The sequence below is a fragment of the Osmerus eperlanus genome, chromosome 17 (assembly GCF_963692335.1).
Source record: "Osmerus eperlanus chromosome 17, fOsmEpe2.1, whole genome shotgun sequence".
Classification (NCBI taxonomy): Eukaryota; Metazoa; Chordata; class Actinopteri; order Osmeriformes; family Osmeridae; genus Osmerus; species Osmerus eperlanus.
Genome location: NC_085034.1, coordinates 543,661 through 557,882, shown reverse-complemented (window position 1 = coordinate 557,882; position 14,222 = coordinate 543,661). Strand labels below are relative to the sequence as shown.

The following is a 14,222-nucleotide window of genomic DNA, read 5'->3' as shown; positions in this document are numbered from 1 at the left end:
TAAAGTTGAGAATATCCAACTTGTAAGGACCAAAGCAGCAGAATCACAGCTCCATTCTCCAAACCCAACTGTTCTGGGATGCCTCATTAATGGTCCTCTCCTGCCACCTAGTGGTGAAACATGAACATGACACCTGCCCACTGTACCCAACACCAGCATGGCCCTGCATGTGTTCCCCACAGAGACTTAACACTGACCTGCCAGCCTCCTCCTCGCTGCTCCTCTCTGAGCGTACGCTGGTTTGGTTTGGGAATAATGTGAGTTTGTGAATATGAAGTGTGTGGGTGTGTGTGTGTAAGAATGCAATAAAACATCAGTTTATAGTTTTTAATAATAAAAAAAAAAAAAACTAAACAGTCTTATGAGTCTGACCTCAGAGAGATGAGGGAAGGAGGAAGAGGGGGACAGAGAGTGGAACTCACTCTCAGACACACACACACACACACACACACACACACACACACACACACACACAGCGTAGTGGCAGGGACAGGTTAGTGGGCTACTGAGTTCAGGGGCTCTGCTCTGATGTTGCCCAGGTCCAGATTGGAGTCGGTCTCCTCGTCAATCTCTCCAATCACAGCCCTGAAACACACAAACACCCTCAATACCAAGACGACCAACAAGAAGGGTAATTCTTGCAAATTTGCCAATAAACCTGAAACTTTAACAGAATCTTCTTGAACACTACATGCATTTCTGTAACACTATTACTGATGAGGAGTCCTAGGGGGTCAGGGTTGGCGGTAAAGGTGAAAGGTCACTCACACGTTGTCTCCCCTGACAATGTAAAGGCCCAACACCACCTGCTCCACGCCCTGAGAGGAGCTGAATACTCGCTCGTGGCTCTCGTCCAGAATCAGGTTAATGGTCTGGTCGAAGCCCTTCAGCGTGCCCTAAAGAACACACACAACGTTTTAGGCACGTTAGTTCAGATTAAGTAAATTTCTGTTAGCTAGCGGACTACAACGCAACATGCACAAAAAAACAGGCCGTCTCAACTCCGAGTTGTGTGGACGTTTGGAGGTGGAAGTAAAGTCTAAAGTTTGCGGTGTCAGTTTCACTTGACAGAAACTGGAAAGCTATTTGTGCGATGATGACGTTAAGATACTGAAGCTAAATAGGGGCAGTGGTAACATAGCAACAAGCAAGATTAACTAACTAGGCTAGCAGCGCTACAACACTTACTACAATCATGCGTCCGTCGGAGGTAATGATTGCAACCGTGCCTGAAACAAGAGAGTTAAGGAAACATGTGTTCAAGCCTTGAAGCTAGCATGAGATTATCGTGTATACATACGGTAGCTAATATATCTTAAGCTACAATACGTGGATGGCTACTCGTGTTTGGCTAGCAAGCTAGCATGTCTCGCTAGCAGGCCAGAACAACACCGATCTAAAACCAAAAGACTCAAAACTCTTTATCCTCTCATGTGAGACGAAACAAAGGATACGGTTGATGTAGGTCTCAAGGGCGGTCGACATGTTTATTGAACGGTACGCTACGTTCAAATCCGGCGGGGGTGGTTTAGCAGAAATAACAGACGAAATCAGGTATCCGCTCTTGCATCGACAGGCAGGACACGGCAACCAGACCTTACCGGAGGATTGTCGAGTTTACAATCGACGATGAACAGCAGCGTCATACAATGTTGTCGTTATCCCCAGTTAATAAATCAACTAGCAGATGGACAATGGATTTCTGAAATAGTTTATTGTCTGTTTTGTGTTGTATGTTGCCTGTATGTTATAGAACACTAAGACTAGCATTACAAACGGGACAGATAAACGGATTTAAAGATTATAGACAGATTAAGTGATGATGTGGTTAATAGTTTTATAAATCTATAAAGTTAGGAGTCCATAAATCAAGGATGAGAGAGAGAGAGAGATATGAGAACAGCGGGAAATGCTAGTGGCCTTTGGCTGCTTGATTGATTGCTGTTTGTAAAAGGTTACATTGCTGAGCGATTAGCATATTTCTCCCTACAGCTGCATGTAAATGTCACCATCAACCAGGTGTACATGCCTAACACTCACACCCGCAGCTCATGATCTGTATAGGACGTCAGAAAATAAACAGTGATTATTTTCACACAGAACACACGAAACAGATTAGTAGATTAAGTAGATTTTTTTTTTTTTTTTACACAAATATCAAGACTTTCTACTTTTTACATTTTCAAACCAGGCTCGTTAGTTAAGTTTGAATCTGTATTTGGTGGCATGATCAATATTATTTATTGTCATTGCACGCCTTTTTTCATTTCCTGCCTATTACGCACAACAAACGTAAGCTACTCTATGAAGCTACCATGGAGCGAGAAGCGACCATGGAGCGACCATGGGGCGAGGAGCGACCATGGAGCGACCATGGGGCGAGGAGCGACCATGGAGCGAGGCAGAAGGCAACCAGAATTTTTTTGTTGTTGAAAAAAACAAGAAACTTTTTGTTTCCTGTTGTGTGACCCAAAAAAATACAGATTTTGAACCATGGCCGGATATGAGGGAGATTGTCGGTGTAAACAAGGATTCCTGGCAAATGCACTGCGTGTCTATAGTGTCATTTTTAATTATTGTATTAATATGATGTGAGGTCCAACAGGTAGGATTAATGACTGCTTTTTACTTATGTCAGAGCCGATACTTAAACATGAGTATCTGTACTTCTACTTGATTGAAGGATGTGTGTACTTTTGCCATCTCTGCATCTAAGACAATAAACAAGATGTGTGACACACAAAGCTACAGTACAGAAGGGCTTTATTGTGACAGTTGGACAGAGAAAAGGCTTCTGGCTTCTAGCGCCAAGTTCTCACTACAGCATATCTTTACTGACTGCACTGCATCCTTACTGTGTAGCCTCCTTCTCCTGATTGGCTGTCTGGGGGCCCTGAGCCGGGGGGCGGCTGGCAGCCGGTAAGGTAGCAGAGGTGGTTTGGGGAGCTGGTGTGGTAAGGTATCAGAGGTGGTTTGGGGAGCTGGTGTGGTAAGGTATCAGAGGTGGTTTGGAGAGCTGGTGTGGTAAGGTATCAGAGGTGGTTTGGGGAGCTGGTGTGGGGAGACTGTGACAGTCTAACCATTCAGCTCAGTTCAGAAGTGATGAACAAAGAGTGACAGCTGGAGTTTACAGTCAGTCTGTTCAGGTCTACTTCTTGTTCAGGTCTACTTCTTGTTCAGGTCTACTTCCTGTCCAGGGGATCTACTTCCCATGGCAGACTTCCAACCTGATCCCAGATCAGTCCTGGCCTCATGACCTCAGGAGCTGACAGGTGATTGGCTCCCCCAGGATTCTACTGCTCCCCTGGAAGTCAGATCAGAGGAATTACACAGATCCATCCTTAAATCTCTCCTCTTCCCTCTATATTTCCCTTTCTACCTCTCTTCCCATTCCTTCTCCCTCCCCCCTCTCTCCTAGGTGGGAGGGTAGTCAGTGTAGGATGACAGTGACAAGCAACTCAGGTGGGAGTCAGGTGGCTGAGCGGGTAGGGAATCGGGCTAGTAATCTGAAGGTTGCCAGTTCGATTCCCGGCCATGCCAAATGACGTTGTGTCCTTGGGCAAGGCACTTCACCCTACTTGCCTCGGGGGGGTATGTCCCTGTACTTACTGTAAGTCGCTCTGGATAAGAGCGTCTGCTAAAATGACTAAATGTAATGTAAATGTAACTCCTGTTCCTTCCTCTCGTGCTACTTCCTGTCGTGGTGACCATGCTACTTCCTGTCGTGGTGACCATGCTACTTCCTGTCGGGGTGACCATGCTACTTCCTGTCGTGGTGACCATGCTACTTCCTGTCGTGGTGACGATGCGTTTGGGACGCCAACCCACCTGAGCAGGTAGCAGCACAACCGTTTGTTGTAGATTCACTTAGTGTCTAGGGAGGCAGGGAGGTGACACACACACACACAGCTTCATTAATATATAAGCATTACCCTCAAATAAACCTGCAACTCCTAGCAACTACTAAATCCCCCAGGAGACAATCATCACCTCCCTCTCAGTCCCTAAACACACATATAACCTGCTGAGCAGCAGCTTGGAGAGGAACATCTCTCTCTCTCTCTCTCTCTCTCTCGATGGAGAGGGAGATAGAGGGAAAGAGAGAGAGAAAAGAGAGAGAGGGTTGGGGATTCATGTGGAGTGTGTGATGTCAAATACCTGTGTGTGACGAGGGGAACAGCACAGCAGGTACACCACTCAGGTCAGCTGGGATCCCCACATACACACCACCATAGTTACTGTAACACACACACACCACCATAGTTACTGTAACACACACACCACCATAGTTACTGTAACACACACACACACTGACACAAAGGAACTCACACCCTCCTCTCGTCCTCTGGTGAAGGTTCCTCCGTCCTGCAGATACACAAAAGTCAGCAGCGACACAGACGCACACACACAACATCTCCCAGACGGTAAACAATTCCGTTTGTGCCAGCAGCCTTAATCAGTAATTCTAGGAAATTGTGTTTTTTGTATGTTGTACCTACGTGTGTCTGTGCCCAGTCTTAATCAGCCTGATCAGCCTGGTTAACAGGTTCATGACTCTGCTGTCGCTACATGGGACCTGGGCCCGAGTGATGACTGCTGGTTACAGCTCTCTGGCTGACTCATGCATTCTGGGAAATGATGTTTTGTTTGTACCTACGTCGACTTTCAGTGACTCATTGTACTGGTCCCAGAGGCAAACAAGGTGGAGTGTGTGTGACAGAGAGAGCGTGTGTGTGTGTTGACGATGAGGACATGAGGACACAGCAGCAGATACTCACTCTTCTTCTTTGGATGGTTCAGACTGATCTGAGAGAGAAACAGCCTGGATTACTGACAACTATCACACACACACACACACACACACTGATATAATCTCATAGTGTAACCATCTAGCATGAAGTGACCTCAGTGTTCCAATCTCATCAGTAGCATCACCTGAACACCTGTGGACCATCAGCTCACCACACGCACGCACACACACACCTCAGGGGCACCCTTAAAGGAAAGTGCTGTGCAGCAGTTCTGAACCTGTTGTAGTTTAGATGACTGTGTGTTTTATCTTCCTGTATCAACACAAACCTGCTGACAGCAAACACCCTGACATGTAGATACAAACACACGTAAATACAGATACCCAGACTACTGTTACAGGATATGTGTGTGTATATATATATATATATATATATATATATATATATATATATATATATATATATATATATATATATATATAGATTTGGATATATACAGTATAGATGTAAAGACTGATGTGTGTATGCATGCGTCAGTGGAAACATATGGAGCAGATTAAATACTGAATATTTGCCTGACCTTGAGTACACTGAATACATGAATTAAGTATTGTATCCATACAACACACACACACAGACACACACAGACACGCTTCTAGGAGATAAAGCTCCTTCATTTCTAGAACTCTCTACAGCTGTCTCTTATCCCCTCTGCTGCTGCTGACACACATTCAACGAACCGCACACAGACACATACACCCTACACACTCTCTCTCACACACTCAAAATCTCACCTCCTCCAGTTGTGCTAGTTGCAGCGGAATTTCCACAACCCATCTCACGTCCGACTGGCAAGGTGCACAAACGACAGAATAAACACGAGAGAGACAGATGGAGAGATAAACAGAAAAAAAGAGGGAGAGAGATGGATGAGGGGTAAGGGGAGTGTGAGTGGTAGAAAAGAGAGGAAGGCAGAAGGAGAGGTAGTGTAGGGGAGTGAATGAAGAGATGGAAGGAGGAAGGAGGAGAGAGGAAGGAGGAGAGAGGAAGGAGGAGAGAGGAAGGAGGAGAGAGGAAGGAGGAGAGAGTTCTAGCTGTGTGAGTCTGCTGGTGGAGGACACTAAGAAAGAGGGAGGAGAGAGAATGAGAAAGGAGGGGGAGGAGGAAGAGAGGAAAGAGGGAGGAAGAGGGGGTGTGTGTGTTCATAGACAGAGAAATAGATGTTTCCTTAATATTCATTCAGTGCTTTGGCATTTCAGATATTTTAGAGTTAGAGAGTGAGAGAAAGAGAGGGAGGGCGGGCGGGCAAGACAGTGAAAGAGTTTAAAGTGTGAAGAGGAGGGGGGGGGGGGTTCCACCACCGCACTTGGGTTGCCCAGGTAACAAGAGCACATGCATGAGGACTGCTTTATTTCTAAGAAGAAGGTACTATTCATGGACATCTCACACACACTCCCTCTCTCACTCACATACACACTCTATTACACACACTCCAACACGATAGGGTCAAAGGGACAGGAGGTGCTGTCATCTTCAGTTAGGTCCAGAAGGAAAGTTCTGGAAGAATGGAACCCTAAAGGGGGCCTGAGGGACAAGTGAGTGTGTGTGTATATATATATATATACAGAATGAGGTCTACCCACTCATCTTCCAGTCCCCCTCTCCCCAGGGCAGTACCGGCTGTGCAGCAGGTCCTCAGGGCAGGGGGGCAGTACCGGCTGTCCAGCAGGGGGCAGGAGAGCCCCAGCAGCTAACACACACCTGCTACAACGTCCAGGCTGAGGGGTGCGTGTGTGTTTCTGGGTCTTGAATGATGTAGTTTCACCCACAGGCTGCCTGTTCAATATGTACCATGTCCTGCTGTGACCAAGTCTTCGAGCATGTCTTCGGGGTGTGTGTGTGTGTGATCTCAGCTCCGGCATCAAAATTCCTGTTGAATAACTGGCAAGATGAAATATACTAATAATAAACTGTATTTAGGAGTGATTAGAAACAACCATTTGCATATTTTAAAGATAATTCTTGGCAACACATTTGTCAAAAAAGGATTTAAAAACATTTTAGTTTGACAACGGACAACAGAAAAGAAGCAGCAATTCACATTCTGATTCTTCTGTCAGAACTGTCTGTAATAATAATGTACCATCTGCAGTAATGTACCACTGAACTACAGCTGTGATTGTAGCAGTAACGTCTCTCCACACACACACACACACACACACACACACACACACACACACACACACACACACACACACACACACACACACACACACACACACACACACACACACACACACACACACACACGATGAAACATCAGAGCAGTTCTTGTGTTCTGTGAGCAGACAGGTTCTACGTTCCCTTCGGGGTGCTGGAGAACATTCTAGAACAGGAGGAGGGGCCCCATGGGGAGGACGCTCTTGACAGCGGAACAGAAAACGTGAATAAAAAGCAACTAAAACAGAGTTATGCTTCTCTTATCTGGGATTAAGCACAAACTGGTCTCCTTGGAAACATTACCAATGGCAGCCAGCCAGTAGCGACGCAAGCCGATTATACACAGGAAGCAACCAATTATTAACAGGAAGTGAGTCATCAGAACACCCTGCTTCACCAACTCTCTTCAAGACGAGCTGAAGAGCCAGTTCATACATCATTCATCCAGTCAAAAATAATTTCATTTTATCGTGTAAAGCCTGCACCATAAAAATATTATATACAAACCCTAGCTAGTCAGTCTACAGAGAGGATTAGACAGCTGATTATCAGTGAGTAATATTGACCCTGGGGTGCAGTCCTGTCCGGACACAGCCAAGCAACAGAAAGAAGAATCAATCAAGGTTCTTTGTTATCGGTCAGTTCATAGTTGTCTCTTCCTACTCAGCATGTCCATGATTGGTCAGTGGTGTACCGTGGTGGCTGTTGATTGGTTTTAGAGTCTGTTAGCTTCCGCTCTGCTCGGTGAGTCTGCCCTCTGGTGGTCCAATCAGAGAGAAGAGAGGGAGAGGAAGGGCTAGAGAGGAAGTCAGACCGAGACAGAGACAGAGACAGAGACAGAGAGAGAGAGAGAGAGAGAGAGAGACAGACAGAGAGACAGAGAGAGAGGCTGGACTAGCTTCTTAGAGCTGACTGTGTATAAAACCATGATTCAGTCCAGGCTCCTCCCCCTCACGTCCAGAGGAGGAGGAGATATGTCAACTTCCTGCAGGGCCGTGAGTCCACAACCAATCAGAAGTCTAACACCAGTCCCAAATCTCCAGTCCTCCTTATATGGTCGGTGGCCCCTCCCACTCCTGTCCGCGGCCCTGCACTAGCCGGCGATGAAAGGTTAAAGGTCGGTGACCTTGTTCTCGAGGGCGGCGGCGATCTGCTGCAGACGCACGGTTAGCTGTTTGCTCTGCGCCGCCGGGTCCTCCTCCAGGGATTGGATGATCTGGGAGGAAGAGGCGGAGTTACACGGTATACCATAGTACTGTGTAGTACACCCCAGTACATGGTAGTAACACGGTAGTAACACGGTAGTCGTGTAGGGTACCTACCCCATCATAGTACTTGCTGGCGTACTGGTACAGCTGGTGCAAGGCCACCTGGGTGTTCAGTTCATCTGTGTGTTGCTGAAGATGAGGGAGAGGATTACTGAATCACTCCGATTAACAGCCACAGACCTTTCTCTCGTCCGTGACGCACATACAGTACATACACACACACACAGTACAGTACACACACACACACTTCTCACCCTGGAGACCTCTGCAAGGTGGGTGTTCATGTCCTGGTCGCTCACCGGCACCATTTGTCTGATACCCTTGTAGTAACTGAGGAGAGACAGGGTCAGGGGTCAGCAAGGTCAGGCTTACCTTCTAACAGCAAGTCAACCAAACTAGCAGGTTCTAGAGTGACAGACAGCTATACAATGTACTGCATCTCTGTATCTAGAATGTTCTGTGTGTTTCTGCATCTGGAGTGGTCAGTCCTAGAGTAGAGAAGGTCGTGGTAACCGTAGAAACCAACTCCAGACCTTCAAAGGACAACTTACTCATCCACCATCTTCTTATAAGTGGAGATCTCCTTGGCATAGAGCAGCTTATTACTGGGAGATTCCTGGAGGGGGGGAGAAGAGGGTCAAGAGAGACAGTACATCAGTGTTCCCCCTCACCCCGCTGAGCCCTGACCCCTCACACCGCTGACCCCTCACCCCGCTGACCCCTCACCCCGCTGACCCCTAACCCCTCACCCTGCTCAGCTTGTGTTCTGTCTTGGTGCAGGCGTCCATGAAGGTCTGAGCGATGACGTGCAGCGATGCATCCACCACCTCGCCCACCTGCACGTCCAGGATGAAGTGAGGACTCTTCAGGATGTTCACCCAGAACCTCAGGGGCAGGCTGGGGGGGAGAAGCTTGAAGCTGAGCCTCTGCTATGTGCATGTTTGTCTGCAGGTGTGTGTGCGCAGGTGTGTGTGTACCTGTTGGTCTTCCAGATGTGTACGGTGTCTTCCTCCACGTCATGTTTCAGCGCCTGCTCGTCCAGGAAGTCGAAGAAGTACTTAACAGCAGGAGGCACCACCGAGCCAGAACACAACACACTCCTGAAGAAGTCATCCACAAACTGCTGCAGGGTTCCCTGCAACGCACACACACACACACGAGAGTATCATAAGTCTGCTTACATACACACACCCCAGATCATCAGAAGTCTGCGTCCCCCCGCACACAGAACACCCCCACCCCCCCCAGGGTACCTTGACAGACAGCAGTCTGGTCAGGTAGATCTCGGTGATGGCCTTGGTCATGGCCTTGTCCTTCAGACTGCCTCTCTTAGACTTCCCCTCGTCCAGCTCATCTGCTGGTCGCACCAGGTGGAACACCTTCTCATCCTCCAGGAGGGCATTCCCTGGACACACACACACACAGTTGAACCAAGCTGGTTAATAATTAAACAGACCCATCTGATACAAGGTTAGACAGCTAGTTTGTGTGTTTGTAGTGTAGTAGCTGCGTGTGTGTGTGTGTGTGTGTGTAGTGTGTGTGTGTGTGTAGTGTGCTAGCTCTGTGTGTGTGTGTGTGTGTGTGTGTAGTGTGCTAGCTCTGTGTGTGTGTGTGTGTGTGTGTGTGTAGTGTGCTCGCTCTGTGTGTGTGTGTGTGTGTGTAGTGTGCTCGCTCTGTGTGTGTAGTGTGCGTGTGTGTGTGTGTGTGTGTAGTGTGCTCGCTCTGCGTGTGGTGTACCAGACTCACTCTCTTCAGGGCTGTCCTGGTGCTGGTTGTGTGTGTGTGTGTAGTGTGCTCGCTCTGCGTGTGGTGTACCAGACTCACTCTCTTCAGGGCTGTCCTGGTGTGTGTGTGTAGTGTGCTCGCTCTGTGTGTGGTGTACCAGACTCACTCTCTTCAGGGCTGTCCTGGTGCTGGTTGTGTGTGTGGTGTACCAGACTCACTCTCTTCAGGGCTGTCCTGGTGCTGGTTGTGTGTGTGGTGTACCAGACTCACTCTCTTCAGGGCTGTCCTGGTGCTGGTTGTGTGTGTGGTGTACCAGACTCACTCTCTTCAGGGCTGTCCTGGTGTGTGTGTGGTGTACCAGACTCACTCTCTTCAGGGCTGTCCTGGTGTGTGTGTGTAGTGTGCTCGCTCTGCGTGTGGTGTACCAGACTCACTCTCTTCAGGGCTGTCCTGGTGCTGGTTGTGTGTGTGTGTGTAGTGTGCTCGCTCTGCGTGTGGTGTACCAGACTCACTCTCTTCAGGGCTGTCCTGGTGTGTGTGTGTAGTGTGCTCGCTCTGCGTGTGGTGTACCAGACTCACTCTCTTCAGGGCTGTCCTGGTGTGTGTGTGTAGTGTGCTCGCTCTGCGTGTGGTGTACCAGACTCACTCTCTTCAGGGCTGTCCTGGTGTGTGTGTGTAGTGTGCTCGCTCTGCGTGTGGTGTACCAGACTCACTCTCTTCAGGGCTGTCCTGGTGTGTGTGTGTAGTGTGCTCGCTCTGCGTGTGGTGTACCAGACTCACTCTCTTCAGGGCTGTCCTGGTGTGTGTGTGTAGTGTGCTCGCTCTGCGTGTGGTGTACCAGACTCACTCTCTTCAGGGCTGTCCTGGTGCTGGTTGTGTGTGTGGTGTACCAGACTCACTCTCTTCAGGGCTGTCCTGGTGCTGGTTGTGTGTGTGGTGTACCAGACTCACTCTCTTCAGGGCTGTCCTGGTGCTGGTTGTGTGTGTGTGTACCAGACTCACTCTCTTCAGGGCTGTCCTGGTGCTGGTTGTGTGTGTGTGTACCAGACTCACTCTCTTCAGGGCTGTCCTGGTGTGTGTGTGTAGTGTGCTCGCTCTGCGTGTGGTGTACCAGACTCACTCTCTTCAGGGCTGTCCTGGTGCTGGTTGTGTGTGTGGTGTACCAGACTCACTCTCTTCAGGGCTGTCCTGGTGTGTGTGTGTAGTGTACCAGACTCACTCTCTTCAGGGCTGTCCTGGTGTGTGTGTGTAGTGTACCAGACTCACTCTCTTCAGGGCTGTCCTGGTGCTGGTTGTGTGTGTGTGTACTAGACTCACTCTCTTCAGGGCTGTCCTGGTGCTGGTTGTGTGTGTGTGTACCAGACTCACTCTCTTCAGGGCTGTCCTGGTGCTGGTTGTGTGTGTGTGTACCAGACTCACTCTCTTCAGGGCTGTCCTGGTGCTGGTTGAAGGGGAGAGTGTGCAGCACTGTGGACAGAACCAAGGTAGCGTTGTCTCTCACCTAGACACACACACACACAGAGACACACACACACATTAGCTACCGGCTGCATCTTCAGAGCCCATCAGTGTGCTCACAGACGATAGGTTGGGGCTGTGATTGACATGTGTGGCAGTCACTCACGTTGTAGTGTGCCAGCGTGTTGACCCTCTTCCAGCGCCCCTCCTTCTGGGAGGTCAGGTCCAGGTCAGACAGGATCTGCCCTGTGGAGCCAGGGCGCCACTCTGGGGATGGGAGGGGTATTACATCTGTTACATTCTACACTGTGTGTGTGTGTAGGCATGCCTGTGTGTGTGTGTGTGTGTGTCCGGCCTCACCCAGAGCCACTGTGTCCACCCTGGGTCTCTGAGAGTAGGGCATGTTCCTGTACACCTGCTCGATCACCTTCTCCTTCACCTGGGTGATGGAGTCACAGCTCAGCACCTTGACCGGGGTCACGTCAGGCCCCTCCCCATGCACCAGCACCTGCAGCGTCTGAGAGGACACACAGCTGTCAATCATCATATAGTCCTAGTGTGTGTAGCGTGCTAGCTGTGCTAGCCCACAATGTTTGGGGCTATCTTGTTGTTCATGATCATTGACCTATGCACTTTTGTAAAGCTCTCTCTTGGAAGTCGCTTGGGATAAAAGCGTCTGCTAAATGAATGAATGTAGCCCACCAGGGTGCTGTACTCCACATCATCCCCCAGCAGGCCCGTGTCGTTCAGGGTGTACTTGGCCTTCTTCAGCCGTGCGTCCACAGGACCCTTCTCCACCTGGTGCTTTATAGCCTTGAACAGCTTGTACAGAGGCTCTCCTGCAGTGTCCTACACACACAGTACACACACACAGTACACACTTTATTAACAGGTGAACAATCTGATGAGTAATTGCAGGAGATGCAGCTGGGTTCTTCTGGGAAGACTGAAGATGAGGAGAGAGAGAGGGGGGGGGAGAGTGGAGGACAGATTGTTACCCTGAGGAACTGGTAAAGGCAGATGGACATCCAGTTAGACAGCATCCTCTCCACCACCGTCTCAGACCTACACACACACACACACACACACACAATGTTGTAGTATAACCAGCGATGGGAAGTAACAAAGTACAAATACATTTTACTTTCACTCCTTAAATTCTTACACAAATATCTGTACTTTCTACTTCTTACATTTTCAAGCCAGGCTTGTTACTTTAGTTTTATTCTGTATTTGGTGGCATGATCAATATTATTTCTTGTCATTGCGGGCCTTTTTTCATCACGTGCAACAAACGTAAGCTAGTCCACAAAGCTACCATGGAGCGAAGAAGATGGGGAAAAAAAGAAAAAAGAAATGCATCGTTGATGAGTACTGTGTATACGTACAGTATATATCCCTGTGTGTGTGTATGTATACCTGTGTATACGTACAGTATATATCCCTGTGTGTGTGTGTATACCTGTGTATACGTACAGTATATATCCCTGTGTGTGTGTGTGTGTATACGTACAGTATATATCCCTGTGTGTGTGTATACCTGTGTATACGTACAGTATATATCCCTGTGTGTGTGTGTATACCTGTGTATACGTACAGTATATATCCCTGTGTGTGTGTGTATACCTGTGTATACGTACAGTATATATCCCTGTGTGTGTGTATACGTACAGTATATATCCCTGTGTGTGTGCTCACCTGCGCAGCATCAGTTTGGGGTTCCTGCTGGTGACGTGCTGGTCCATGAGCTCCAGCAGCAGGGTTCTCATGATGTCGGTGTAGTACTCCAGCTTCCCATGAAGCGCCACCGTGAGGAGGGAGGCCAGATACACACGCGCCCGCGGCCCGAAGTCTGGACGCCCCTCCAGGGTTCGAATGAACTGAGGGGACAGAAACACCACAAACAGGTCCGGTCAGACAGACAGACAGACAGAGACAGGCAGACAGGCAGACAGACACAGACAGACAGGCAGGCAGGCAGGCAGGCAGGTCTTACATTGATGAGGAAGGTCTTGCTGTTCAGCAGGTTGGAGAACTGGTTGAGGGCCTGGGACACAATGGCCCTGCGGGATTCTGGGATATCGAGTCTCCCTGTGATCATGACGTCGTTGGTGCCGTCTTCAGACGGCAGGAAGAAGTTGCGGTCGGTGTAGTTCTTGTAGTCCAGGAAGGGGATCCGCGCCTCGCTGAGGTCACTGGTGTGGTCCTCCATCTCTATCATCAGGTCTGGGGAGGGGGCAAGGCAGAGAGAGAGTCAGACAGTCATTTTGACAGAGAGAGATATATAGAGAGGAGAAGACCGAGCTCTCACCAGTGAACTCCTTCTTGCAGCGATCTCTCACACTCTCCTCCAGGTTCTCCAGCTGGTGCCTCACCTTCTCATACTCTCTCTCTGCCTGCTGGCTCTTCCTTCTACACACACACACATCAGTACAAGCTTAAGCCAGAGGTGCATGCTGGGAGCTGTAGTGTGTAGCTGTAGCAGTACACAGAGAGGTGCATGCTGGGAGCTGTAGTGTGTAGCTGTAGCAGTACACAGAGAGGTGCATGCTGGGAGCTGTAGTGTGTAGCTGTAGCAGTACACAGAGAGGTGCATGCTGGGAGCTGTAGTGTGTACCTGTAGCAGTACACAGAGAGGTGCATGCTGGGAGCTGTAGTGTGTACCTGTAGCAGTAGACAGACACAGCGATGAAGAGCAGCATGGGCAGGATGACTCCAGGGATGATGACAGCCAGAGGAACCTCGTACTTCCTCTCATACTGGACCAGCCCCACCACCCACACACCCTGACCAAACTGGA

General features: G+C 49.0%; 2 protein-coding genes and 1 long non-coding RNA gene across 4 annotated transcripts in view; all 3 read right to left on the bottom strand.

Annotated features, from left to right (window-relative positions):
• Positions 1-313: 313 nt before the first annotated feature.
• On the bottom strand, positions 314-1,648 carry lsm8 (LSM8 homolog, U6 small nuclear RNA associated). Its single transcript, XM_062483731.1, has 4 exons — positions 1,455-1,648; positions 1,189-1,229; positions 769-896; positions 314-585 (listed from the first exon to the last, which is right to left on the bottom strand). Exons 1-4 carry the CDS (start codon positions 1,483-1,485, stop codon positions 495-497), a joined length of 291 nt encoding a protein of 96 aa, XP_062339715.1. The 5' UTR covers positions 1,486-1,648; the 3' UTR covers positions 314-494.
• A 1,098-nt stretch (positions 1,649-2,746) lies between these two features.
• Positions 2,747-5,766, bottom strand: LOC134037699 (uncharacterized). Of its 2 annotated transcripts, XR_009932562.1 has the most exons (6): positions 5,546-5,766; positions 4,779-4,806; positions 4,330-4,365; positions 4,159-4,238; positions 3,829-3,874; positions 2,747-3,304 (listed from the first exon to the last, which is right to left on the bottom strand). It is a non-coding gene; the product is annotated as an uncharacterized LOC134037699 (long non-coding RNA). The 2 variants fall into 2 exon arrangements; XR_009932563.1 differs by lacking the exon at positions 3,829-3,874 and having other exon boundaries at positions 5,546-5,759.
• Positions 5,767-6,703: 937 nt separating this feature from the next.
• LOC134038012 (plexin-B2-like) overlaps positions 6,704-14,222 on the bottom strand; it is a 28,565-nt gene continuing 21,046 nt past the window's right edge. Inside the window, exons 20-35 of the mRNA XM_062483605.1 lie at positions 14,087-14,217; positions 13,734-13,834; positions 13,419-13,648; positions 13,121-13,302; positions 12,421-12,487; positions 12,125-12,271; positions 11,783-11,939; positions 11,589-11,689; positions 11,384-11,465; positions 9,493-9,644; positions 9,217-9,374; positions 8,989-9,136; positions 8,791-8,855; positions 8,494-8,569; positions 8,294-8,368; positions 6,704-8,187 (exon numbers count right to left, since the gene is read on the bottom strand). Of these exons, the coding sequence (XP_062339589.1) occupies positions 8,083-8,187; positions 8,294-8,368; positions 8,494-8,569; positions 8,791-8,855; positions 8,989-9,136; positions 9,217-9,374; positions 9,493-9,644; positions 11,384-11,465; positions 11,589-11,689; positions 11,783-11,939; positions 12,125-12,271; positions 12,421-12,487; positions 13,121-13,302; positions 13,419-13,648; positions 13,734-13,834; positions 14,087-14,217 (1,977 nt within the window). The 3' untranslated portion in view covers positions 6,704-8,082. The remainder of the gene's footprint in view (positions 8,188-8,293; positions 8,369-8,493; positions 8,570-8,790; positions 8,856-8,988; positions 9,137-9,216; positions 9,375-9,492; positions 9,645-11,383; positions 11,466-11,588; positions 11,690-11,782; positions 11,940-12,124; positions 12,272-12,420; positions 12,488-13,120; positions 13,303-13,418; positions 13,649-13,733; positions 13,835-14,086; positions 14,218-14,222) is intronic.

What these genes read in the sequence shown, in the direction of transcription:
- lsm8 (XM_062483731.1), bottom strand. Translation starts at nt 1,485, where the DNA reads ATGTCGACCGCCCTTGAGACCTACATCAACC. An exon ending in CCTTGAGACCTACATCAACC is followed by an intron (nt 1,230 to 1,454) that starts GTATCCTTTGTT and finishes CTCTTGTTTCAG; the next exon opens with GCACGGTTGCAATCATTACC. An exon ending in ATTGTCAGGGGAGACAACGT is followed by an intron (nt 586 to 768) that starts GTGAGTGACCTT and finishes TGTGTGTTTCAG; the next exon opens with GGCTGTGATTGGAGAGATTG.